At 42.5% G+C, this 26,791-nt stretch overlaps 1 protein-coding gene across 2 annotated transcripts in view; it reads left to right on the forward strand.

Moving 5' to 3' along the window:
- Positions 1–26,162, forward strand: part of CDKAL1 (CDK5 regulatory subunit associated protein 1-like 1) — a 715,588-nt gene extending 689,426 nt beyond the window's left edge. For both annotated transcript variants that reach the window (XM_011962766.1, XM_011962767.1), the window contains one exon: positions 24,642–26,162. In XM_011962766.1, coding sequence (XP_011818156.1) covers positions 24,642–24,824 — 183 coding nt within the window. In that variant the 3' untranslated portion in view covers positions 24,825–26,162. The remainder of the gene's footprint in view (positions 1–24,641) is intronic.
- Positions 26,163–26,791: the final 629 nt, after the last annotated feature.

Raw genomic sequence — 26,791 nt, forward strand, 5'->3', positions numbered from 1 at the left:
GGCGGAGCTTGCAGTGAGCTGAGATCCGGCCACTGCACTCCAGCCTGGGTGACAGAGCGAGACTCCGTCTCAAAAAAGAAAAAAAAAGAAAGAAGAAGTAGAGTAGCATCATGAAAGTTCTAAATGACCTGGACTCTGTCAGGTTTGGGTTCACATTACAGTGACAGTTCCTATGATGAAGTACAACTTTCTTGGCTCACGGTGTCTTCATTTGTATAATGGAGCTAACAACTGATTTGCAGAGGATTAAGTTAAATCATGTGGACAAAGTGCACAATGCATACTAAGTGTGTTAAATATTTTAAAGAAAGAATTCAATAAGTATAGCTTTAAAAAGCAGTGGTTTCCTGGCTTTTATTTGTATTTCTTTTACTTTAATTTTTTTTTTTTTTTTTGTAAGATAGAGTCTCACTCTGTCACCCAGGCTGCAGTTCAGTGGTGCGATCTCGGCTCACTGCCACCTTCGCCTCCTGGGTTCAAGTGATTCTCGTACCTCAGCCTCCAGAGTAGCTGGAACTACATGCGTGAGCCACCACGCCCAGCTAATTTTTGTATGTAGAGACGCGGTTTCACCATGTTGGCCAGGCTGATCTCAAACTCCTGGCCTCAAGTGATCCACCTGCCTCAGCCTTCCAAAGTACAGGGATTAGAGGCGTGAGGCACCACGCCCGGCCTACTTTAATTTTTTTTTTTTAGCACTTTTTTTAAAGTCCTTTGCAGCCTGATGCGGTGGTTCACGCCTGTAATCCCAGCACTTCAGGAGGCCAAGGCAGGAGGAATACTTGACCCCAAGAGTTTAAGAACAGCCTAGCAGCACTGGGAGACTTCATCTCTATAAAAATTTTTAAAATTAGCCAGGTGTGATGGTGCATACCTATAGTCTCATCTACTTGGGAGGCCAAGGTGGGAGGACCACTTGGCCCCAGAGGGTCGAGGCTGCAGGGAGCCGCTGCAGCCCAGCCTGGGTGAAAGAATGAAACTTTATCTCAAAAAAAAAAAAAAAAACAAGTACTTTGCATTCGTGGATTTCACTGTGCATTATAGTATAGCAATTAAGAACATGAATTCTGGATTCTGATTATGCAAGTTTGAATCTTGATTCTACTATTACAAAAAATATGATCTTGGGCAAGTTACTCAATGAAACTTTATCTCAAAAAAAAAAAAAAAAACAAGTACTTTGCATTCATGGATTTCACTGTGCATTATAGTATAGCAATTAAGAACATGAATTCTGGATTCTGATTACGCAAGTTTGAATCTTGATTCTACTATTACAAAAAATATGATCTTGGGCAAGTTACTCAATGTCCCTCCACCTCAGTTCTCCCTCTGTAAATGGGTGATAGTAGTACCTGCTTCATAGAATATACATGGAAATGGCTTAGCAGTCAATAAATATTGGCTACTATTTTCATTATTAAATTTGTGATGCAAGCCAAGGCATTATTTTACTTTAATTTGTGAAGTAAAAGATGCCCAATATTTTATCATTTCAAATGTTGTATTCATCAGCCATAGATTTCTGACAATGGCAGATGAAACCAGACCAACTGCTGAGATGCCTCCATGAGAATGACAAATTAACAGAAAGAGGTTCCAGTAATACTCCTACAGTGTTGGCCATTCTTACTGACAGGCATTTCTTCCTCTTACTCTTTATGTCTTCTTTTTTTTAAAAAAAGGAGAATATTCTAGAATGGAGGCCTGGACTTACCATTCTCTTTCTTACAAGTTAAGAGAAGGCTGCCCCAGGGTGACTAAGTGCCACCTGTTTCTCATCTATTGAAACTTTGATCCTAAGAATGGATTCACTTGAGCAGTTAGATAGCTCAGCACCGACACAGCCGACCGCGTTTGGAAAGGAAGCAGAAGTTTTAAAGGGTGGCATGGTTTGCTTCATTACCAGACAAAGGCTAGCAGGATATTCAGGTGTACTGAGTTTTATGTACAAACTATACTATATTTTCAGAGCTTTGACCCTTGGAAAAACACAGTTAAAATGCTTTCCTCTCCCATCTGACATTCATTTCCAGAACCACTGAAGTGAAAGGGTCTATTAGTTCAAGGCCAGATTTGAAAGCACATGAAAACTACATTCATGAGGTTAAGAAATGGCTTAATAATTAACTTAAAACACTTGAAAGTGGGTCTAATTTCAGACAGATCAGCTAACCATGCTCGAAGCAAATGAGGGCGTGTTTCTTCCTATTTTTCCTTCCACCCCCAAGATACCGGCCTCAACCCCAAGCAGTTTTTTCAGTTCCTTTTTTTTTTCTTATTAAACTTTATGTAAGACTAAATTCTTCATCGCTGCTAAGTTCATGTCACAAACAATTAAAACCATAGTACGTTTAATATTTTCTGCATTTTTCTTTCATTTTGTATCTTGTTAGTTTCTTTTACAGACTGGTTAGGATGTATTTGAGTTTCACAGTCTAGATACATAGCTTTTTTCTGTACTGCTGAGCTATATTTTATTGGCTATTGCAGCTGAACTAGTGTGACTGTCAGTTCAAACTGTGTTTAGTGTGTTTACAATACCTTCCATGTACCAATTTGAGTACCATCCAAAGTATCATCAGAGCAAGCTGATGCTAAACAATTAGCTTTCATTTCACTTGCATCACTAATTGTGCAATCACTGATGATAATTCTCTTCCTCCTGAGGGTTGTAGCTGGAGCATCGTGAGGGAAATTGCATGCATCAGGGAACTAATTGTGCCTTGATAGTAGTAATAGCTACCATCTAGTGAACCTCTACTATGTGCTTGGTATTGAGGCTCTTTACTCATATTACTTCAGTTTATTATTCTAGCATGGCCTAGGGTAGCTAGAATACAATGAAGTTCTTTACAAAGCTGTACACACCCATATAGAGGCATCATAGGATGGGACTGAGCAGGTGTTTTCCCCACCTCTCCATCCTTTGCCCACATTCAAGATAGGAGGCAGAAGGAGCAGTGAGCCTGGGACAAAGATGTGGACCGACTTCCCTCGCTGAGCGCTAAGGAAAAGAACCAGGCCCCCGAGCCTGAATTACTCACATATACAACATGCAGGTAGCACCTGGCCTCTTATAATATGTTTCAGTGTTTATTATCCAGGAACTGAATGAAATCTTAGAGATAGAAATAATGAATATGGGCTTGATCTTTGAGAAGTTTTTGGTCTGACTGTTCTTCTGGTAATGCTGCCAATCAGTTGTGACCCTGGTAGGGAGGGATTGGCATGAGGAAAGTGGTCTTGTATAGGTATGCTAGCTCATCTGTGCAACATAATTACTCCTGTGGTTAAAGTTTTATGGATGATTTTCCCAAATCTAAAAGGAGTCTCTGAAGAGCAAAAGGGATTCTTTATCATGAAACCATCGAATGGAAAAAGCTTCCTTAGGAGAACCAAAGCTGTATTTCAGCAGCAGCAGAACCTGAAAGGTCATCTAAGCCCAACCATCTATCCCTGCAGGATGGGACTAGGGAGGCTCCAGAAGATCATGATCTCCTGTGATGATTTGAACCCGGGTGTCGGGAACCACTTTTCCACATTCACATTTTCACTGCACTATTTCCCCTTCACTTATCTTTATCTGTTTACTCAGTCAACAATTATCAATGATGAATATGACACACTATGCATCAAAGAATTAATTGTGCCTTGATAATAATATCTGTCTGTGTTAGGACTGTCTGTGTCAGTCCTGGTTTATACCTGTTGTAATAGTATTAATAATATGCCCTTGTTCCACTCCTCAAAGTATTCTAGTTTGGATGATAAATTATATGGTCATCCTATAAATTCCAAAAGTTGACCCAGCGCTGTGTCAAGCACTGCTTGGGATACAGAAGTCTGAGATATCATCCTGCCCTCAAGGAGATAAAGTCTAGTTGGGAAGAGAAGATGTGTGCTGCTGTGGTCTGAATGTTGGTGACTTCCCAAAGTTCAATGTTAAAACCTAATCACTGGGTGCTGACGAGTTGATGGGTACAGCACACCAACATGGCACAAGTATACATATGTAACAAACCTGCACGTTATGCACATGTACCCTAGAACTTAAAGTATAATAAAAAAAAAAAAAACCTAATCACTGATGTGATGGTGTTAGGAGGTGGAGCCTTTGGGAGGTTGTTAGCTCCTGAGGGCGGAGCCTTCATGATGAGGATAAGTACCTTTATACCACACTAATGAAGGCTCCAGAGAGCTGCCTTGACCCTTCCATTGTGTGAGGACACAGCAAGAAGAATCTGTCTATAAACTAGAAATCTGGCTCCTACCAGACACCAAATCTACTGGCACCTTGATCTTAGATTTCCCAGCTTCTAAAACAGCGAGAAATAAATCTCTGTTGTTTAAAAGTTACCCAGTTTATGGCATTTTGTTACAGTCACCCAAACGAACTAAGACAGTATGTGCTTATGAAACAAAATCTATAATATGTCAAATGTTAAATTGGTTGGCGTTAGATCATAAGAAGTTAGAAGATAGGAGATCTCTGAAGACTTGAGGTTTTAGGAAATGTATGGATCAGGATTCCTTGCAGACAACAGAAAGCAGTTTAGTTGAAAGGAAGGAATGTGTAAAAGGATGCTAGATGGCCCACAGAATTGTTAGAAGGGCCGAGGACCAGAATCTTTGCTGAGTTTTCCAGAAACAACACCCAGAACCACACAGGAGCTTCTGGTAAGAGGTGTCGTCTCTGCTCCACCTGCCCCATCTAGGCAGAGGCCCCATGCCCCATCTGCTTCCTCATGAAGCTTCCCAATCAATGTCTCACATATATTACGTCTGATTGTGGAACCCAGGTCTCACGTTTACACCCTGGGGACAAAGGAGGTTAGAAAATCATTTTTGGCATCTGTATTCTTGGGGAACTGTCAATGTGGAGAGGGTTTTCAGACAATTTCTGCTACAGAGAGTTTCATGGATATGGTAGGATTGGAATGGGACTTTGAAGGTGAGAAGAACTTAAGCAAGCAAGTAAAGAAGGAAACTTTTCTCACTGTGGAAAGAACCAAAGCGAAGTAACAGAATGCACAGACTTAGATATCCATAGGCAGTTGTGTGCAGTTGGAAGGCACGGGGAAATAACCTTTAGTATAAAGACTGGGACCTTTGGGTTTTGAAGTCAAATAGGATTTATACCTAACACATTAGACAAGCATGTGTATTCATCCAAGACAGGTTAGGCTGTGCTTCGGTAACAAATTAACCCTGAAATCTCAGGGCTAACATAACAAAGGTTTATTTCCTGCTCACACTGAGCATCTAAGATGTACCATTTAGTGTGTAGTTTAGAGTCAGGTAGTTGTCTGCTCCACACAGTCACTCAGGGACCCAAGTTGACTGCATGTCTCCATGGCAAGGAAAAACGATTGCTGGTGAACCAGGCTTTTTACTGCCTCAGCACAGGAGTGGTACATGGTGTTTCTATTCATATTCATTGACCAGAACTATTCACATGGCCCTATCTAACTACAAGAGTCTAGAAAATATGTGCTTTTAACAAGGAGAAGATATGGGTGAATACTAGAAGTTTCTATCATGCATGTGGGAATATTTTGTTTTGCTTTGTTTTTGAGTCCGAATCTCATTCTGTCACCCCAGCTCTGGAGTGCAGTGGTGCAATCTTGGCTCACTTGTAGCCTTTACTTCCTGGGCTCAAGTGATCCTCCCACCTCAGCCTCCCGAGTAGTTGGGACTAGAGACTTGCCCCACCGTGCCTGGCTAATTTTTTTTACTTTTTGTAGAGATGAGGTCTCATTATGTTGTCCAGGCTGGTCTCAAACACCTGGGCTCAAGCAATCCTCCAGCCTCAGCCTCTTAGAGTGCTGGGATTACAGGTGTGAGCCTCCCCGTGCCTGGCTACATGTGGGAAAGTTTTTGAGCATGAGCATAGTATAGTGAAAGTATCTATATGAGGGAAAGCCCATGAAAGCAGGCCCCGCCTGGCTGGTCTGCCCACCACGTGCTCCAGGCCCCAGTGCAGTGCCTGTTTCATAGTTATTGAACGAACTTGGCTCTCGGTGATATGCAGGGTGGAATGGATGGGTTCTCCACCAGAGGCAGGGAACCTACATGATAGGTTGAAATCCTCTATTACTCCAACTGATGAGGACATTAATATATTCTTCAATGGTTAAAAAAAAAGAAAATCACAATCAAGCCACTCAACCTGCTTTTTGAAGTCATTTGACATCTTGATAAGCAGACTGCAGAAGCCCCTTTTTAAACTGATAGTAATCTTGCAAATTGAAATTCTTGTCATGGGAACTATGAGGATGAGTACTTTAGAGCAAGACTTTCTTCGAACCATAAATTGTAGTTTCCTAGTTTCCCTTCTCCCTTTCTAATGATGAAAGTGACAGCCTGTTTCTCCTATGAGACTCCGAGTATGGATGTTGCATTTTACCTAAAATAATAGAACATTATTTTTAAATCAATAAAATAGAATATGTTCAAGGAAATAGAGTGTGATTGTTTTCTGACATAGTTTACAATGTTTAAAATTTTTTTCATTATTTTTAAATTTTTATGTGTTTAGGGGGTACAAGTGCAGATTGCTTATATGCATGCAAGCAGTGTATTAAATTTAAAGGGCTTTGGAGAAACAAGTTTTCTCTTATCCCTCTATCTCCTGAATGCAATTCTGTAAAATTATTGAGAAACAGAAATATTCAATCTGTATGTCAAATCAGTTATCTAGGGTGGTTTTCTGATAGGAAGCCAACGTAAAAAATTAAGATGTAGCACCTTGCAAATTTACCAACCCCTGAGAAGGAAAGTCAAAAGGCAATAAAGGCAAAGAACCACTGGCAGACTTTATGAAGATCAGCATTTTCCCTTCCACAGGCCCCTGGCTCCCAGGGCTTCCTCCTTGCAAACATCCATTTTAAAGGAATAGAGGAGCCCTTACGCACATCAGGTCAGACTGTGGGTTTGGCATTTTGGCTCTGTTGCTTACTAACTGTGATCATTGTCTGGTCACTTACCCTCTCTAGGTGTCTTTCCTCATCTATAAATTGGGACGAGTAGAGTCCATTTGATAGGATGGTTTTGACATCGAAGTGAGGTAGAGCTTGAGAAGCACTGAACGCTGCCTGACACGTAGAAGTGATCCGTGAATATGTGATGTGGAGTAGGGGGCGTGGTGATAGTGAAGATTTACTTGGGGCCTGGTTGATCAAGATGCTAATAGTATCTCTTTCATGAACACAGATGATGTTTTGCCTTCATCACCTGTATGCCATGAGACGAGGAATTGGTCGTTGGTCTTTTAAAACATAACAGTCTTTATAAGCAGCAGTAGCATTTGTAAAGGATAGCTGCCTGAAATGAATTCTTTGTGTTTTTCAGTTCCCCCTTTTCACTGACTCTGAGTAGCTATTTCTTTTGTTATCCTTCATGTGAACACAGTTCCTCTGAACAATCACAAAGCATCTATGGTATAAGATAGTGGCATTCACTACAGGTCTTTTTCTCTTAAATATTCTTGTGGGAAGTGATTTTCCCTACCGTGTACTATATTATCTGAAAATAAAACAATCTTCCTAACCGGTCTCCCTGTTTCTACCCTGAATATAAATCAGATTGTGTCTCCTCCTCAAAACCATCTAGTGCTCCATATGACTCAGAAATTCCATATATATATATCCAATAGAGTGGAAACTAGGGACTCAGGTACTTATATCCCAATATTCGTACCAGCATTATTCATAAATAACCCAAAGGTGGAAACAACAAAAGTATCTATCAAAAGATGGATGGACAAACAAAATGTGGCATGTGGCAGAACGGAATTTTATTCAGCCATAGAAAGACATGAAGTTCTGACACGCACCACAGCATAGGCAAACCTGGAGAACATCATGTGAAGCAAAATAAGCCACACCAAAAAGGGAAAATATTCCACGATTCCACTTAGTGAAATACTGAGAATAGGCAAATTCATAGAGACAAAGTAGGTTAGAACTTACCAGGGGCTTGGGGTGGAGATAGGGGGTTTCTTCCTAAGGCTTGCAGAGTTTCTGCTTGAGGTGATAACGTTTTGGAAATAGTGGTAATGGTTGCACAACATGGTAAATATAATGAATGCCACAAAATTGTGTACTTAAAAATTGTTCAAATGTTATGTTATCTATAACCATATACACTTTTTTTATGAAAATCATCTAAGGTTTCCCAACATGTTCAGAATGAAAGCCAGAGAAAGTACAACAGCCTCAGGGTCCTGTGCCTTGACCTCTCTGCCCTCGAGAACACTGGCCTCCGTGCTTCTCCTTGAACATGAACGCACAAGGTCTGCTTCTTCAGAAGGGCCTTTTCATCTGCTGGTGCCTCTGCTTGGAATGCCCATCTCTTAGATATCCATGGAACGTACTTCATTCAGGTCTCTGCTGAAGCATCAGCTTATCAGTGAGGTCACCCTGGGCAGTCCTCCATAAAACCCCAAGCCCTCACCATCCAACACAGCCTAGTACTTCCTATTCTTACTCTGCTCTATTTTCTCCATGGCACATTGTATCACCAGACATATTACATATTTACAGGTTTCTTTTGTCTCTAGTTACTAAAATTGAAACCCTGTGAATGCTGGGACTTCCCTTCATTCATCTTTTGTGTCCTTAATGACTAGGACAGGGCCTGACAGGAAGCAAATGCTCAGTAAACATCTGTTGGATGGATGGATGGATGGATGGATGGATGGATGGATGGATGGATGGATGGATGGATGGATGGATGGATGAATGAGTGAATGAATGAATTTGTTCCGGATATATATGTATACCCCTTACTGAAAAGGACTGCAGGACCAAAAAGCTGGTTATCCTAGATATGGGTTATCTTTTGCCATGATGAATGCCCTATGACAACCAACCACAGAACTGCAGTGGGACTCAGCTGGTCTCAGCCTGGCTCACTCACACATCTGCAGTGCACTATAGGGTAGCTCAGCAGCTCTTCTAAGCTTAGTGGGGCTTCCTAACATATATGGAGGTTCAGCAGGCATTTGATGCATCTAGATGGCCTCAACTGGGACTCTGCGGGTGAATCAGCTCTGTTCCGCAGACCTCAATCTTCAACCAGCTGACCTGCGCACGTAAAGGCAGAGAAATAGCCAACAGACACGCACAAGTGCTTTTCAAGCCTCTGCATGCATGATGTTTGTTTGATAGCATCCTGTTGGCCAAGTAAATCACAGAGCCATGACCAGGAACACAGTACAAAGTTATGTCACAAGAAGATACAGATACAAGGAGGCATAAGGAATTGGAAACATTAATGTATTCGGTCTGCCACACCCTGCGAAGTCTTGATGGTTTTGCCTGTGATCTCTGCAAACTTCCTCCTTCTTTTCTACATCCCCAGAAGAAATCACATTCAGTTTCAACCTGAGGTCTAATCCTTTCAGCTCTACAACTCAGTGTCTTGTTTTTAGATAGTGAGTTTAGAGTGGAAGGGTTGAATCTGGTAAAAAGAACCTGAAATCTAAGTGTTAATTGAAGCTAAGGGACCTTGTCATAGTCTTTTCTATGAGGACATGTCAAGTGCTCTGGATATCCAGTGTTTTTCTCTGAGGTACAGATGTACCCAGCAACTCCACATTATCACCCTGGGTACCTGGGGTAGGCAGAATAATGCCCCCCACTTCACCCCACAAAGGTGATCATGTCCTAATCCCTGGAACCTGTGAATATGTTCGATTACGTGACAGAGGGAATTAGGGTTGCATATGGAATTAAATTTGCTCATCAGCTGCCCTTAAAATAAGGAGGGTATACTTGATTATCCAGATGGGCCCAGTGTAATCACCGTGGTCCGTAAAAGCAAAAGAGGAAGAAGGCAGAAGAATCAGAGGTCAGAGTGATAGGAATGCTGACTTCGAAGATGAAAGGGGGCCGTGAGCCCAGGGATGCAAGCTAGAAAAGGCAAGGAAATGGATTCTCCCCTACAGCCCTAGAAGGAGTCCACACCACACTTGATTTTCGTCCATTGAGACACATCTGACTTCTGAGTTCCAGAACTAAAAAATGGTAAATTTGTATTGTTTTAAGCCATGCGGTTTGTGGTAATTGGTTACAGCAGCAATTGGAAACTAATTGGGAACTTATCAGACTGATTTTATCCCATAGAATCCATGTAAAAAATGAGAAGGTATATATTGGCAGGCTGGGCATAGTGGCTCACTCCTGTATTCCCAGCATTTTGTGAGGCCAAGATGGGAGGATCACTTGAGCCAAGGAGTTAAAAGCTGCAAGTGAGCTATAATTGCACCACTGCACTATAGCCTGGACCACAGGGAAAGACCCCATCTCCAGAAAAACGGTAATAATAAGTGTGTATTAGCAACCAAGTGGCTGTTTATGTCCCATCTATTTTCCACATTGACCAATCATTGTAAGAAAGGTGGGGTGGATGGGTGGGGAACACCTTAGGCACTGAGAGGTGGTAAAGGAAACGTGCTAATGGAGAAGAGGGAGGTTGGTGACTGGGGCCCATCTAAGAAAAGAAAGAGGTTCTTAGGGAGACTGCTTGGAGAGCTGATGTTTGCAGGAAGCCCACCCACAGGTCTTGAACCCCCATCCTGGGCCACTTTTTCGTCCTTTGACCACCCCTTCCCCAACCCTCATCTCCAGCCCAAATCTTGCTAGAGCTTCTAACTTACGTCACATCAGCTGTGATGAGGACTTGGGATGGCCACTTATCTGCAATCATTTCTCTAGTCTGGTGCCATACCTAGGAGTGGTATTGCTGGGCTGGCCAGAGTGCACAGCTCCCACCTTACCGGGTAATGTCCTACTGTCTCCCAAAGTGGCTATGTTAATTTCTGCCATTACCAGCAGCAGTGGCATAGTGTTCTGGATCTTCCACATTCTCACCCATACTTGATATTGTTCATTTTTTAACTTTTTCCAACCTGATATATGTTAGCTGGTATTTTTGTATTTTTAACTTGTATTTCTCTGATGACAAATGAGGTTGAGCATTTTTTAAAAATATGTTTATGGGTTTTATATATATATACATATATATATACACACACATATATTCAGATTTTCTCTTCAGCGAAGAGTCTGTATAAGTCTTTTGCCCATTTTCTTCTATTGGACGATACTTTTTCATTGGTGTTTAGGATTTCTTTCTCTTTTTTTCTTTTGAGTCAGGGTCGTGCACTGTTGACCAGGCTGGAGTGCAGTGGTGTGATCATTAGCTCACTGCAGCCTTGAAATCCTGGCCTTAGGTGATCCTCCCCCCTCAGCCTCCCAAGTAGCTGGGACTACAGGCATGCACCACCATGCCCAGCTAGGTTTTGTTTGTTTGTTTGTTTGTTTATTTATTTATTTATTTTGAGATGGAGTATCACTCTGTCCCCCAGGCTGGAGTACGATGGCACGATCTCAGCTCACTGCAACCTCTGCCTCCCAGATTCAAGCAATTCTCCTGCCTCAACCTCCCAAGTAGCTGGGATTACAGGCGTGCACTAGCATGCCTGGCTAATTTTTGTATTTTTAGTAGAGACAGGGGTTTCGCCATGTTGGCCAGGCTGGTCTCGAACTCCTGACCTTAAGTGATCCACCCGCCTCGGCCTCCCAAAGTGCTAGGATTACAGGTATGAGCCACCACATCTGGCTATTTTTGTAGAGGTGGGAACTCACTATGTTGCCCAGGTTGGTCTCAAACTGCTCACGTCCAGCAATTCTCCTACTTTGGCCTCCCGAAGTACTGGGACCATAGGCGGGAGGCACTGTGCCCAGCTGGGATTTATGTAGTCTAAAGTCAATTACATGTGAAGCAAGTGTCTCTTCCCTGTTTGCAGCTTGTTAACCTCTCTGGTTAGAACTTTTGTTCTTTTGTTTAGAACTTTGTATATTTTTGTGATTTGTTTAAGAAGTATGTCCTCCCTGCCTTGTGATTAGAAAGGTTTTCCTCCCATACTGTCCTAAAGTTTTTCTAGTTTTTCCTTTGCCAGTTAAATATTTAATATACCTGAAATTGATTTATAAACATGGTAGGTAGGGGTTAAATTTCATTGGTTTATCTGTGTATAACCAACTGTTCCAGAAAACTTTATTGAAAGTCCATCTTTTCTATTGGTCTTCAATGCCTCTGTTATGAGTCTGATTTCTAAATGTGTGTGAATTGGTATCCAGCCCTCTACTTGACAACTTTTTGTATTAGTTATCTGTTGCTGTGTAACAAATTACTTTAAAACTTAGCAACTTAAAACAACAAACATTTATTACCTCACAGTTTCTGTGGGTCAGAAATCTAGGTGCAGCTTCTCTGGGTGCCATTGGCACAGTACTGCTCCTTTGACTGCATTCAGGCTGGCACCCAGGGATGTGGCCTTAACTGAAGGCCCAACTGGGGAGGATCTGCTTCTAAGCTCACTTATGTGGTGATGGCAGGATTCAGTTTCTCATGGGTTGCTGCATTAAGGTCTTAGTCCTTGGCTGGCTATTGGTCAGAGGCCTCCCTCCATTCCTTCTCCTGTGGACTTCTCCATAGGGCAGCTCACAGCATGGCAGCTGGCTTCCCTCAGAGCAAGCAAGCAGAGAGAGAGAGAGATGGAAGCTATAGTACTTTGTAACCTAATTTTAGAAGTGACATCCATCATTTATGTTGAGCAGTAGAAGCAAGTGAGTACATCAGACCATAGCAAAGGGGAAGGGATTACATACAGGTGTGAATACCAGGAGGCGAGGATCACTGGGGATCATCTTCAGGGCTGCCTACCATACTTTTAGAGTAACATAAGTAATTAAGTCTTTTAATATTAATCTAATTTTAAGTGGCTTTCGATAGGATCATTATTTTTTACTTTTAAAAACTATATTCAAAATAGAAAGAATGGGCATGTCTTGGAACAGATTTTTGGAAGAAGGCATAATAGAACTTTGGGAGTGATAGGAAAATATGTAGAGATGTGATCTTTCTTCAGATGGTTGGGTTCAGTTTAGTGTAATTATAGTAAGTACAGTCCTCTCTCAGTATCTGTGGGGGATTGGTTCCAGGACCCCCCATGGATACCAAAATTCATGGATACTGAAGTTCCTTATATAAAATGACATTGTTTTGCATGTAAACTACACACATTTTCCCATATATTATCTCTAGATGACTTTTGATATCTAATACAATGCCTACACATCACTTCAGATTCATGGATTCAACATAGTATTCAGTGTGTGACAAATTCAAGTTTTGCTTGTTGGAATTTTGTGGAATTTTTCCCCCCGAGTGTTTTCTATTCGTGGGCAGTTGAACTTATGGCCGTGGAACCCACAGATATGGAGGACCAACTGTATAAACTATGTAATTTTTCCCTAACTAGTTTCTCTGCATTTTCCAAACTGCAAAACTATCATGGTGATATACAGGAAACATTTTACATATTAGCTTATCATTTATAAGATTCTTAGAGATAGAGAAAGGCACCTGCCATCTCCTTTATTTGTTTTATGTGTTCATAGAGCTCAGTGATGCTAAAACCACGTTTCCAGTGTCACTGAAAATGATACTTAGAACAAGATGAGAGGGTTGTGTTGTAATAACAGCTAACATCACACATGGCTTCTTTTTCATTTAAAATACAAACCAAACATCTGCCAACACACTTTCATGGTTACCTAGTTGGAAGGAAACCCTTAGGAACAATTATTTTGAGTTGAATTGATTACTTAAAGATGAAGTTTAATACACCCAATTGTTATGTTTATCAACATCCTAGCTCAGTGCTTCCTGTGTGCCCTCCATGGAATGAGAATGGTTTCGGGTGTGGTTTGAGAGACTATTGAAAAGACTTCATCATCAGTAAAGCATCTTGACCCAATTCACTTTTTGTGTCTTCAACTTTGCCACACCTGTGGCCCAGCTTTCGTTTATACTGATGCTTATCTCCAGCCACTAATGAGGAATAGATGAGTTCAGGTTTCTACTGCTATCATGAATGCTGGGATTACAGGCTTCATGGTTGTGAGTGTGTCTCTTGGTTCCTTTTTTATGTCAGAGCTCGTGTGTGTGTGTGTGTGTGTGTGTGTGTTTGCGAGCACATGTGTACTTGTCCATGTATCTTAGGCTGATATTTAGTTAGCAAAAGAGACTTACATGACAAGTTCTCGAGTAATTTCCAAATTTCCAAACTTTGACCCAGTAAATAACGAACTTGTGTTTTCCTTACGTGTAGTTACTAAGAGAACCTTCTCTACTTACCTCTCTTTGGAGAAAAACATTTAAACAACAATGAGGAAGCCGTAAAGATAAATGTATCTCCAGCTAAGATGCCAGACCTCTGATAGCATACCTTCTTGGCAGGGCTGACTTTGTGGAATTGGAGAAGTTATGTATAAACAAATGCCAGTGCACCACTGTTGGCAAAGGTTTCTATACTGTATTATTAATTCTAGATCTAGTTCTTCTGCCCTATACCCTCCCCTTATTTTGGTAAATGTTAACAAGCCAAAAATTAGGAAACCATTATAAGCTCATTTGAATAAATATTTGGTACCAAGCTAAAGATTAAGAAAGCTAAAGATGAAGGTATTCAGATAGAAGCCCACGGCTGGAGTGTCGTGAAGGCATTACAAAGCCTGAGGGGCCACCTTTGCTCATTCCTTCTCATGAAGGGCTGATGCAGCAGTTCCTGTTAGGAATGCTTACCTTAGGAGGTGCTTCCTGAAGTTCATACTGGAGAGATTAAAATATAATTGTGGGCCAGGCACAGTGGCTCATGCCTGTAATCCCAGCACTTTGGGAGGCTGAGGTGGGCATATCACATGAGGCCAGGAGTTCAAGACCAGCCTGGGCAACATGGTGAAACCCCATTTCTACTAAAAATACAAAAATTAGCTGGGCGTGGTGGCACATGCCTGTAATTCCAGCTATTTTGGAGGCTGAGGCAAGAGAGTCACTTGAACCCGAGAGGCGGAGGTTGCAGTGAGCCAAGATCACTCCACTGCACTCCAGCCTGGGCGACAGAGGAAGACTCCTTCTCAAAAAATAAAAATAAAATGTAATTGTGATAGAGATAACTTATAATTTTGTATTCAAAACCAGAATTTTTTTGGGGGAGGGGGACAAGGTCTTTCTTTCTCTGTCACCCAGTCTGGAGTGCAGTGTTGCCATCACAGCTCACTGCAGCCTCCACCTCCTGGGCTCAAGTGATCCTCCTACCTCAGCCTCCTGAGTAGTTGGGACTACAGGCACACCCTACAATAGCCAGCTAATTTTTGTATTTTTTGTAGAGAGGGGGTTTTGCCATGTTGCCCAGGTTAGTGTAGAAGTCCTGGGCTCCAGCAATCCACCCACCTTGGCCTCCTAAATTGCTGGGATTATAGGTGTGAGCCACCATGCCCAGCCAATTTCAAGATTCTTTTCTATAGTATACTGTACTGCGTAATGTATGTTTTAAGATTATTTCTAATTTATGTTTGAAGATCATTTCCTTGCATTGGTCACATATTTGGTTTCAGTAGGTTTTCTGCAGAGCCCATATGTTCAGACTTGGTGGGGGGGGAAAAGCCTGTTCTAAACTCTAATTTATCCTGAGATCTGAGCTATCAAACAATTTTTTCTTCATCCCTGTTAGATTGCACTTCAAGCTCTAACAGTGCGTCTGAGCCATGAGAAAAATTTACACATAAGAAATGTTTTGAAGCCATTAAAATAAGTTCAGAGCTTAAGAGTTGCTTTCCCATCTCTTGAGTCAGATGAAATGCAGGCTTACAGAGAGTAATAATTAGGTGATGGGCAGATGCCAAGCTTTGTTTTTTGAAATGATTATCTCTGTCTTTCATTTGGCACCGTTCAAGTCTGCGGGTTGGGCATTCTGAAAGAGAGGGATCGCTGAGACCACGCAGGGGCACATCAGATCTGTTCCTTTGGTGGACCTCAAGGCAGAATTACTCAGAATATAATCTGAAATGCATTTGATCATACAGTAGATAGTTTAATAATTTATGTTCAGCCTTATGAGCAAAGCCTTGTGTTTACTCTGCTATCACCAAAATAAGATTTTAAAAAACCCATCCATTATATTAAGATTAGAGAGTTTGCGTGTGTGTGTATGTGTGGGTTCAAGTTTAAAATTTTTGTTCGTAATTGTAATGACCTGGTAGCAATTACACATTTGGGGCCAAAGGTGTAAGGGAAAAATTTCACAAGAACAATGTCTGATGTAGAATTTCTCATTCCCAGAATTGAAACAGAAAGGCTGACAGTATTGTGCTCTAATTGTGTGACTGTGTGACAGAGGTCTTATAATGGAAATGTCCTTCCAAAAGAAATGGAAAGGAGCAATTAATTCCAACTTCAATTTGTAGATCCTGTTACTTTCCGGTGTACCTATAATGCTGATGGACTATGCATATCACATTGTTTTAACTGACTTCAAGATAAAATCCTAGCATTTTTGGTTTGGAGTTAATTGGGTATACCTACTTATATGATATTAAAGAGCTCCCAATTTGGGGAATGTCTAGAAGAATAAGGGAGAAAGATAGCTTGGCACCCTTAATCCCCTGTACATCCTGGTATCTGGTAATAACATGAAGCCCAGGGACAGGGTTGTCTTGTCAATTCAAGGAAGGGAGCTGGCATGTGGAATGTGATTGCAGGGCCCTGGCAACACCTGCAAGTGTCAGGGACAGAAGAACTCATTTAGAAGCTGTACCGCAAGATGGGAAGACAGGTGGCAACTCTCTTACAGGGATATCTTTTATTTGAGCAGAACCAGACCAACTGTTCCTCATTAAATCACATTTTGCAACGTGTTCTCATGTGAGCACATCAAGTGTGTGTGCATGCGTGTGTTCAGAGCATACTCAGCGATGTGCCATCTACAGGTCATAATTACAAAGTCACAACGTGGCTCAGAACTGCAAGACAGGTAGCGTGAAATGTCTCTGCATCACTTGCGACTGACTTTTCTGGAATGGCCTCTATAGGGAAACTCAACATAACACCATTGCCTCTGTGAGGTGCAGTGGCAAGTAAGATGGAGAAAATCGATTTGGTGGACTGTTGGTCTTGATAGTCATTTTAATAGCTGTGCAGTGCCTTGCTTTTTTTCTCATTTATTTATATGGAATTATCAATGTATCTCAGAAGCGTTGCTGAGGGGCTGTACTTAGTATAACTAAAGGCAGGCCACTCATCTGCTTCACCATTTATACTATCAGAAATTTGGGCAAGTGACTTAATGAAAGGGTTAACTCCTATTAACTACTTCATTGAGTAGTTTGAAGGATTCGAGAGCACTTAGAGTCCTGCTAGGTACACGGTGAATATTCTCTAAATATTCCTTCTACTTAGTATTTTCACAGAGAGCCTATCCTCTGCCTTTCTCACTTAGTCCTTGTGCTTCTGGTTCTCCAGCCATGTACCATATTACAACTTATCAATATTTTGTATGAGAAGGAAGAGGACTTGGAAGAAAGGCCTCTAAACAACATGACTTCCTTCCATTGGAAGCCCAAGCCCATCCAGCCCCCAAGAAAAGAATACTTGTAACTAGGTGAAGAAATGATGATAGGAGGCAAAGGAATAAGTAGAAATGCAAATGCCAATTCAGAAAACATTAATTGATCATCTCTTGGGTGCCCTTTCCCTCAGAGTCTTGTCTCTTGGGGTCGAAAGACCTGTGAGTAGGACACATCTGAAGGCCCTGGAGGCCTGTTTCCTCCCCATTTTCTTTTTTTTTTTTTTTGAGGTGGAGTCTTACTCTGTCGCACCCAGGCTGGAGTGCAGTGGCGTGATGTCAGCTCACTGCAAGCTCCGCCTCCCGGGTTCATGCCATTCTCCTACCTCACCCTCCCCAATAGCTGGGACTACAGGCGCCCACCACCGCTCCCGGCTAATTTTTTGTATTTTTAGTAGAGACGGGGTTTCACCATGTTGGCCAGGATGGTCTCGATCTCCTGACCTCATGATCCGCCCGCCTCGGCCTCCCAAAGTGCAGGGATTACAGGCATGAGCCACCGCGCCCAGCCCCTCCCCATTTTCTTAGCAAGCAGCTAGCTCAGCAAGTCTGTTAGCTCAGCAAAAGGAAAAGGCCTTAGCAGAGGCTGAGACTTGGAGGCTTGCTGTCCTCTTCCCCCAGGAAACTTCATGGTCAGCCAGCCACACAGTCGCCTAGAGGCACCCTGTCCCTCTTTCCTGGTAAACATGTAGAGCATCACACTTCTGTCAGAGTGTGTTCTCTTGGGCAGCTAGTTCAGCTCTACCTACACTGAGCACATTTTCTGGTGGGATGCAAGCTTGGGGGCTCACATATGTCAGGAGTGGTAGGCACAGCCATGTCCCCCACCCAAGGATGTCCATATCCTAATCACGTGAACCTCCAACAATGTTACCTTACATGGCAAAAGGAACTTTGCAGATATGATTAAGAGAAGGATCTTGAAATGAGAGGATTATTCTGGATTATCTAAGTGGGTTCAAGGTAAATCACAAGGGTCCTTATAAAAATAACCCTACGATCACCTGAGGTCAAGAGTTTGAGACCAGCCTGACCAATATGGTGAAACCCCATCTCTGCTAAAAAGGCCAAAATTAGCCAGGCATGGTGACATGCACCTGTAGTCCCAGCTACTCGGGAGGCTGAGACAGGAGAACTGCCTGAACCCAGGAGGTGGAGGTTGCAGTGAGCTGAGATCGTGCCACTGCACTCCAGCCTGGGCAGCAGAGTGAGACTCTGTCTCAAAATAACAATAAATAATAATAATAATAGTAACCCTATGCTACTGGCTTTGAAAATGGAAAAAAGGGCCACAGGCCAAGAGATATAGGCAAACTGTAGAAGCTGGAAAGGGCAAGGAATCAGATTCTTTCCTGCGGCCTCCAGAAGAATGCCAGCCAACACCTTGACATAGAACTTCTGACCTCTAGAATTGAGAGAGAATGAATGCATATTGCTTAATACCCTAGATTTGTGGTGATTTGTTAAAGTAGCAACAGAGAACTCATATAACATGCTGTTTCTGTGCTGGTAAGGTTTTTCCCTAGTAACCCTAGTTCAGATTTATACTATGTAGTGTTGGTGATGTATGACTCTTTGTCCCATTTACTTGCCAGTCTAACAAGAAATACAAGAATAGGTAAATGGCAGTTCATCTGGAAAGGATATTTGCTCCTATATAAAATGTGAATATATGGTAGTAAGTAACAGGTAGCAATGGCAGTATGCATTCAGCTAACACTGGCTCCTCCTAGGTGCCAGGCCCTGGGCATCTGTTGGAGAGAAAGGCCACCCCTGCTCACAAGGAGCACACCTAGGAGCCAGCAGGGTGCTCACCACCGTTGACACACACCATGAGGTGGGCTGGCTGACAAGGCGAGCAGTCCCGCACTGGGTGGGCAGTGGTTGAGAGAGGTTTTCCTAAAGCACGTCCTGCCTCAGTTGAGGCCTGAGCAAGCAGTAACTAGAGGAGCAGGAGCAGGTGATGGTTTTAGTTCGGAGCTTTCCAGAAGGCACACTCCACAGGCTTTACCATCTCAGAGTCCAGGGAGTAAGAGGTGCTGACTTCACAACGGACGTAGCTTCTTCCTCATGGGTTAGTGCTTGTGAGGATACTCAAGACAGGAGGACATGGTCATCCCAGTATTGGTAGTAAGTGCTGTAGGAGGCTCTGGCCTTCTGTTTTTCAAGCCACACTCCTGTGATGTCACCATAACAGCAACCCTTGTTGTGAACCTTCTGTATTCCAGGCACTCTGCCTGGCTGTGGGCACATTACTTCTATTCCTTCTGATAACATCCTAAGGTAGATGGCTTTCCTCCTTCACAGAAGGAGTAGCCAGGCTTAGAGAGTTTAAACACCCTGCCTAAGATCACATGGCTGGCTGAACCTGGGTTCACTTTGGTCTGCCAGAATTCAAAACCCATGCTCATTCATTATAGTGTGTGCCTCTTGATGGTATACATAAGGAACAAAAATAGCACAGGTCAGTTCTATTTGAGAAGCAAATAAAATAATGACTTTGTAATTTATAAAAAGAATTTCTGAGGACATTTGCATTTTTCATTAGAACCATAAAATACCAAGGAATAAGTTCATCTCAATTGACATTTAAATGTTCAGGACACTTAATCTATATATATCTAATTTAATCCTCATAAAAACCCTATGATGCACAAATACTAGCAGTATCTCCATTCTACAGGTGAGGAAATGGAGGAAAAAGGAGGATAAAATTTGCCTGAGAATCCTCAGATGGAGCTGGGATTAGAGCCCAGAGCTCGAGGACTTACTGCTCCTAGAACCGGTTCCATCTGTGCCTCGTGGCATGAAACATGCTCAAGTTAAAAGCATCTCTTTCCTTTCCCCAACAATACATGCAAAATTGCTAGGGATGAAGGAAATAGTTATAGATAGATTGTTGTTATCATCCCAACTGTCTGTATTTATCTTTAACTGATTGAAATCTGATCCCTAAAGTTTCTGAATATGAAAGTGTTTGGTTTTTTTTTTTTGAAATTTTGGTATACATACTTGATTCTGCTTTAACAGATTTATCACTTTGATAGGATTTGATAGGCTACACTTTTGAAAATTAGTAGATTATTTTTAAGAGTTAGCAAGTAAGTAGGTTTAGAAATTAATCAAGGGAGCAGTGAGATTTACAAGGGAAGACAAACCCATGTTAATCAAAGTTAACATAGAATGCACTATGGGAATTTCAGTGTGTCCCTTAGTCTATTATAACAGGATAAATACATAGCTCCTTTTGAGTGAGCAAAGGTCATACCCTGCCTTGTTTCAAATTTCTGTTTTTAGAAAAGCATTTCTGAGTGGAATTTGAGTTCTTAAAAATTGAGTTGACGTTCCAGTTTGTTCTAATAAGCAGTAACATTTTTCAAATTTGGTGTATTTTACTTTGAGAGATGCAGATATGTATTGAATTTCAGGAATTGACGATCTTGATAAGGTTTTAAAGGTTTAGGGAAGGTTTGATCCTCTGTTTACTTTCTAGAACTATACTTGTCATGTATGTGTCGACTTTTTTCATTCTATCGGCTGTTTATAATCACTTCGCCTATAAGCACTTTTTATTACATTATTTTCTATTCTTGATGCTTGCTTTCAACTGCTATGGTTGCACATTTACATGTTTGAGCATCTTGGACTTTATGAGAAAGATCTCGTATTTCCCATATTTCTAAACTACTTTTTCTCAAGTATCTCAGTGGTAGTGACAATTGAAATGTACAAAACTAGCTGGCTACTGATTATTACTCTGTCATCTGAGAAACTTTTTAAATATTATATTTAAAAATAGTATCATCAAAATCCTCTTATCAAGATCTTGATTTGATAAAAGGTGAAAATAATAAAAGGGCACAGTACAATAGAGACAGGATGCATTCGCCCTCTCCTGCTCCGCCACCATGCTCCCGCCTTGATCCTCAAGAGAGTGGCAAATCCGTGGGTGTCTTGTGGCTGCATATGCATGCTTCTGCTTCTCCACAGGATGCAGGGTGCAGACTTCTCCAGCAGGCACAGGAGGAAAGCTCAGCACCAAAATACCTTTTATGAATCAGTTATGTTCAAATGTGGTAAACGTTTGAGGGGTGGAGAGAGAAAAGGATGCCCAAGGAAGAATGACTGAACTTAACATGACCACAAATAATCCACTCCAGTAGTTTAACAGGTAACTGTATTTTGAACAAAGTTTTATGACAGATGAGTTGAAAGGAGAAGAAATGTTCTGAAATTGTCATCAAAAGTCAAAGAGTTGTTGCTTTTATTTTAACCCAGGCCAAGAAGGCACAGTACCTGCACTGCTTCATGAAACAATAACAAAATGTATTATAAACCCAACTAAATGCTTAAGACTTTAAGACTCACCTAGTCCTTCCCCAGGTCAGCCTGACACCTGGCCCGGCACCACTAATCATGACACAGGTGCAGAACCAAGGTCAAGCATTCTGAACTGGGGATAGGGAAAAGGGTGGATTTTCCCTGAAGCTCGTTTAGCCAGTTTCAGGGTCTCTCAATTTGAAGGGCCCCTTCCAAGACCCTGTACCTAATTTTGTATTCATTATTTTTGTCTCAAAGAGAAGGCTGCAGGACCCACAAAATCTGGGTCCACTCCTGGGTGAGGGTATCTGTGAACCTCCTGAAGACAGAATGTGAGTGTGGCTGTGTGGATACGTAAATATGCTTCCATATTTTTCTGGAAGGGTCTGTAGTCTTCTCAAAGCCATCTCTATGACTTACAGAGGTTGAAGAATGCAGGCCTTGGAGAAATTAATCAATCTCTTAATTCTGGTCTTATAAAGGTAAATTGCTAGAGGCAACAAGTTGTGACTCAGGTAGAATAGCTTCCTGAATATATCACAGGACACACTGATTACCAGAGACATAGATGAGAATGTTCTTGATGGTTGCTCATCTCACTGGAATACACACTCTCATATTATTCATTCAATCAGTCACTCATTCATTCATTCATTCCTAAACACTTACTGAGTACCTGCTCTGTGCCTGCAGCCTGCTAGGTTCCAGTATTTCAGAGATGAATTAGGCAGACTCGCCGCTTTTGAGGAACTCACATAGTTCCTATCAATTCAGCTGAAGGACTCTGCATTCTTTCTCCAGGTTCCCACATATGTGTGAGCGCTGTCCTTGAGATCTTGAGGCTACTTTAAATTGAAATGGAAGCTGTTCAGCATAGATCTCGCTCCAAAATATTACGCAAAAAGCCAACCTCATAAGAGAGCTGTCTCCTGGGGGCGGGGACAGGTCTGGGTGCACCACTGAGCTCCGGCTCTTGCCTCCCGCTGCCATTGGAAGGATGGCCCCATTCTGTCCAGCTGTGTGCCTCCTGGTGAAGGACTCAGAGTGCAGGGACACCAGCAGGGTATCGGCCCAGATACCTGAGGAGTGCAGCAGTAAATAACGCTTCAGCTGTCACTGGGGTTGAGAGACTTTTCCTTGTGGCTAACAGCTTTCTTAATTCTGCTGTTAGCCTCCTACAGACAGAGCAAGAATTCTTCCCACACAATCGCATGTGAATAGGAGCCTATGGAAACTGGGCTGTAGAATTTGTTTTCATTTCCCCATTCCTATTCTTTGTGTCTTGCATTACTCACTCCTTTAAACTCAAATCCTGTTGATTCGACATCAAAAGTCTGTTGTTCCCTCTGCCGTCATCCTGATAGAGGTCCTCATTATCTACCATTTCATCTGTTGCTCCAACTTACCACTGGATTTTCTACCCCATTCTCCTGCCTCCCTTCAGTCCACCCCACACATTCCCTGTTCGTGTTACCTTGTGCAAAGCACCATTCCAGTATCTCTCCTGTGCGTGGTGGGATGCAGCTTCCCAAACAGAAGCCAAAGAGGTACCAGGAGATTGTTAGAGAGCTTGGAAGGGAAGACTGAGCAAAGTACCATGGTTGTTCCGAGACACTTTGTGCTTCTGTGGATTTCCTATCCTGTCCTGCACGGCCTCTGGGCTGCCTCTCCACCCTCTCACTTTTCCTTCCATCCAGCATTTCTCATCTGCCCCTTCACACCCCTCCTTCCATCTCTCAAAATGTTATTCAGGTTTCAACAGGGGAGTCCCGTGTTATTGGGGGAGGCACCGATTCTGAAGCAGGTGCACAAGGTGAAAATCTCATCAATTGCACTTCGAAACTAGAGCCACCCTGAGAATAGCCAGGTGCTCCTATCTCCACTTCCCTGGACACCAGCTAAGAAGCACGTGAACAGAAACCACTGAGAAAAGCAGCACAGTCAGGTCCCCAGCTTCTCAACCTCTGCCCAAGCAGGGTTTCCCAACCTGTTCTGTGTCTGGCATGAAGAGAAAATGATAGTATTTGTATGGCACACAAGGTACTTTGAGGGGACTGAGTGTGGGGGTTATGTGGGGTGGGTCACTCTTGGCACAGCCCTCCTGTGGCAGCAGACCAGCTGCGAATCTTTGTCCTAGGGATGTGTTTGCTGAATCAAGTGGCTTCTATGGTTGGTTGGTTGGTTGTTTTTGAGACAGGATCTCACTCTGTCGCCCAGGCTGGAATGCAGCAGCACGATCTTGGCTCACTGTAGCCTTCACCTTCCAGGTTCCAGCAATTCTCCTGCCTCAGCCTCCAGAGTAGCTGGGACGACAGGCACCTGCCACCACACCCGGCTAATGTTTGTATTTTTAGTAGAGACAGGGTTTCACCATGTTGACCAGGCTGATCTCAAACCTCTGACCTCAAGTGATCAGCCCACCTTGTCTTCCCAAAGTGCTGGGATTACAGGCGTGAGCCACCGCACCTGGCCAATGGTGTTTCTTTGCCATTCTTCCATTGCTGAGAAGATATGGTTACATAAATATGTCTGTGGTATGACTCCACTTTACACAGATTCTACCCTTCATGAATTCTGCCTTGATTTTCTGTAAACACAGCCCGTCTTTCTCATACAGTTTGTGTAGTCTGGAGAGTCATGAACTTGGCCTGGCCCTTCAAGCAAAGGAACTGACTCATTCCTACCTACCTTGGGGCCACCTGGCTCATGGTGGCTGTTCAAATGCGTCTCTGCCGAAGGAGTACATAAAAGGCAGCACCTTCTGGAATCCATTACTTGATTGATACCACAACAAGGCTTTCTCTGCATCTAAAAATAATTTTTTCCTCTGTTTCTCTCTTTATAGGACTTCAGAAATGGGCTTGGGAGTTCAGGATCCCACACCTCTGCTGCATCTCAGTGTGACTCAGCGAGTTCTAGAATGGTGCTGCCCATGCCAAGGCTACATCAAGACTGCGCACTGAGGATGTCCGTGGGCTTGGCTCTGCTGGCTCTTCTTTTTGCTTTTTTTGTCAAGGTCTATAATTAGAATACAACTAAATGAAACATCTGTAAAGAAGAATACATTTCTAATTAAAATCTTCAATGAACAGGAAAGCAACACCTCCGTTCTCAAAGGGCAATAATTTGTACTGGTCATGCTGCCTCCTCTTCAGCCACTCTTCTCAATGAGGCTCCCCCTGTCTCACATTGAGTTGGGCCCATTGGTTACTTGACCTAAAACCTAATCACGGCTACCATAGCACATCCTTCAAATTAAACTGCTTTTGGTTTACTTTTAGCAAGAAATGCAAGCGGTCGCATTTTTTTTGTTTGTTTCAATCTCCAATCTTTAAGTCAGAACCTAATTGTACAGTGGCTCTGGCCATCTTTTCCTCATGTGGAAGGATTTTCTATCTTTAATAAACATTTTTTGTTTTTTCAGATGGAGTTTCACTCTTGTCACCCAGGTTGGAGTGCAGTGGTGCGATCTCAGGTCACTGCAACCTCTGCCTACTGGGTTCAAACGATTCTCCTGCCTCAGCCTCCCACTGGGATTACAGGCATGCGCCACCAAGCCCAGCTAATTTTTTGTGTTTTTAGTAGAGACGGAGTTTCACCATGTTGGCCAGGCTAGTCTCGAACTCCTGACCTCAAGTGATCCGCCCGCCTCGGCCTCCCAAAATGCTGGGATTACAGGCATGAGCCACTGCCCCCAGCCTCTTTAATAAACACTTTTAAGTGTGTCTTCCCCTTCAGGCTTTGTTTGGAGTCCCAGTGCTACAAACATTGTATTTTTCACAGCAGATATGTTCCTGAAAAGTGTATAGAAACCTGTTCTGGGAACTTGAATGCTTTTGGAATGCACGGGGAGAGTCTGCCAGCTAAAGGACTCCTGGCAACATTCTGTGAAATATGAAACTAAAAAACTGGATTTGTCAAAAACAAATTGTGCCCATTTTTTCACATTTTTGATCCATTCATTTTTTTGTTTTTGTTTTTGTTTTTGTTTGAGTCAAGGTCTCACTCTGTCACTCAGGCTGGAGTGCAATGGCAGTATCTTGGCTCACTGTAGCCTCGACCTCTTGGGCTGAAGCAGTCCTCCTACCTCAGCCTCCCTAATAGCCAGGACTACAGACACATACCACCATGCCCAACTAATTTTTTAATTTTTTGTAGAGATGAGTGTCACTATGTTGCCCAGGCTTGTCTGGAACTCCTAGCCTCAAGCAGTCTTCTAGCTTCAGCCTCCCAAAGTGCTGGGATTATAGGCGTGAGCCACTCCACCCCGCCCAGATTAAATGTTTTTATTTCTACATGCCATCATTGGTCTTTACTAAGTGAAGTGACTTCTTTAACAATAAATGGAATTGGTATACGAAGCAAATCCTATGTTTTTCAGAATTTATTTGGATTGCATAGGTACAGGAAAACCAGGTATCTTGTAGTTACCATAGGATATTTTCCATCTTGAAACCCATACCCCTCTTCAGCTCCCATTTAACTCAAAATGTTTGTGTGTTGTGTGTCTTTTAAGGAACCCAAATTAAAATTCAGTCATGTCCTAGTTGGTAAAGTATAAAATATATATGCTTTTAGTGTTAGGACATTTCTCCCAGAACTGGTACGTGCTTCTGAAAGGTGCTCACATTTAGAATGCGGAAGTCTGCCTGTGCTCCTTCTAGTCCTAGAGCGAAACACCCCCTTGGGAGCCCCCTCACTTCTCAGCAGGAACGGGGAGAAGAGGACAAGAACCTGCCATGTGCTTCCCCTCCTGAGCGCCGTGCAGTCCTTTCTTTGTTAATAAACAGTGGGTTCCAGTGTGGTGCTCATTTAACGAAAACCTAGCAGAAATAAAAATGCCATCCAAAGCCTAGAGTTGGACTAGACCAGACATAGAGAAAGCTTTACACCTGTAACTGATTGGAGACAAAAAGGATTTTTTCTACCTCCCTTTTCTGACTCTTTCCCTACTCTTTTCCTCTAACTCCCTCATCTGTTTATTTCTTCCCTTCT

The sequence above is a fragment of the Colobus angolensis genome, unplaced genomic scaffold (genome assembly GCF_000951035.1).
Source record: "Colobus angolensis palliatus isolate OR3802 unplaced genomic scaffold, Cang.pa_1.0 Scaffold6, whole genome shotgun sequence".
Classification (NCBI taxonomy): Eukaryota; Metazoa; Chordata; class Mammalia; order Primates; family Cercopithecidae; genus Colobus; species Colobus angolensis.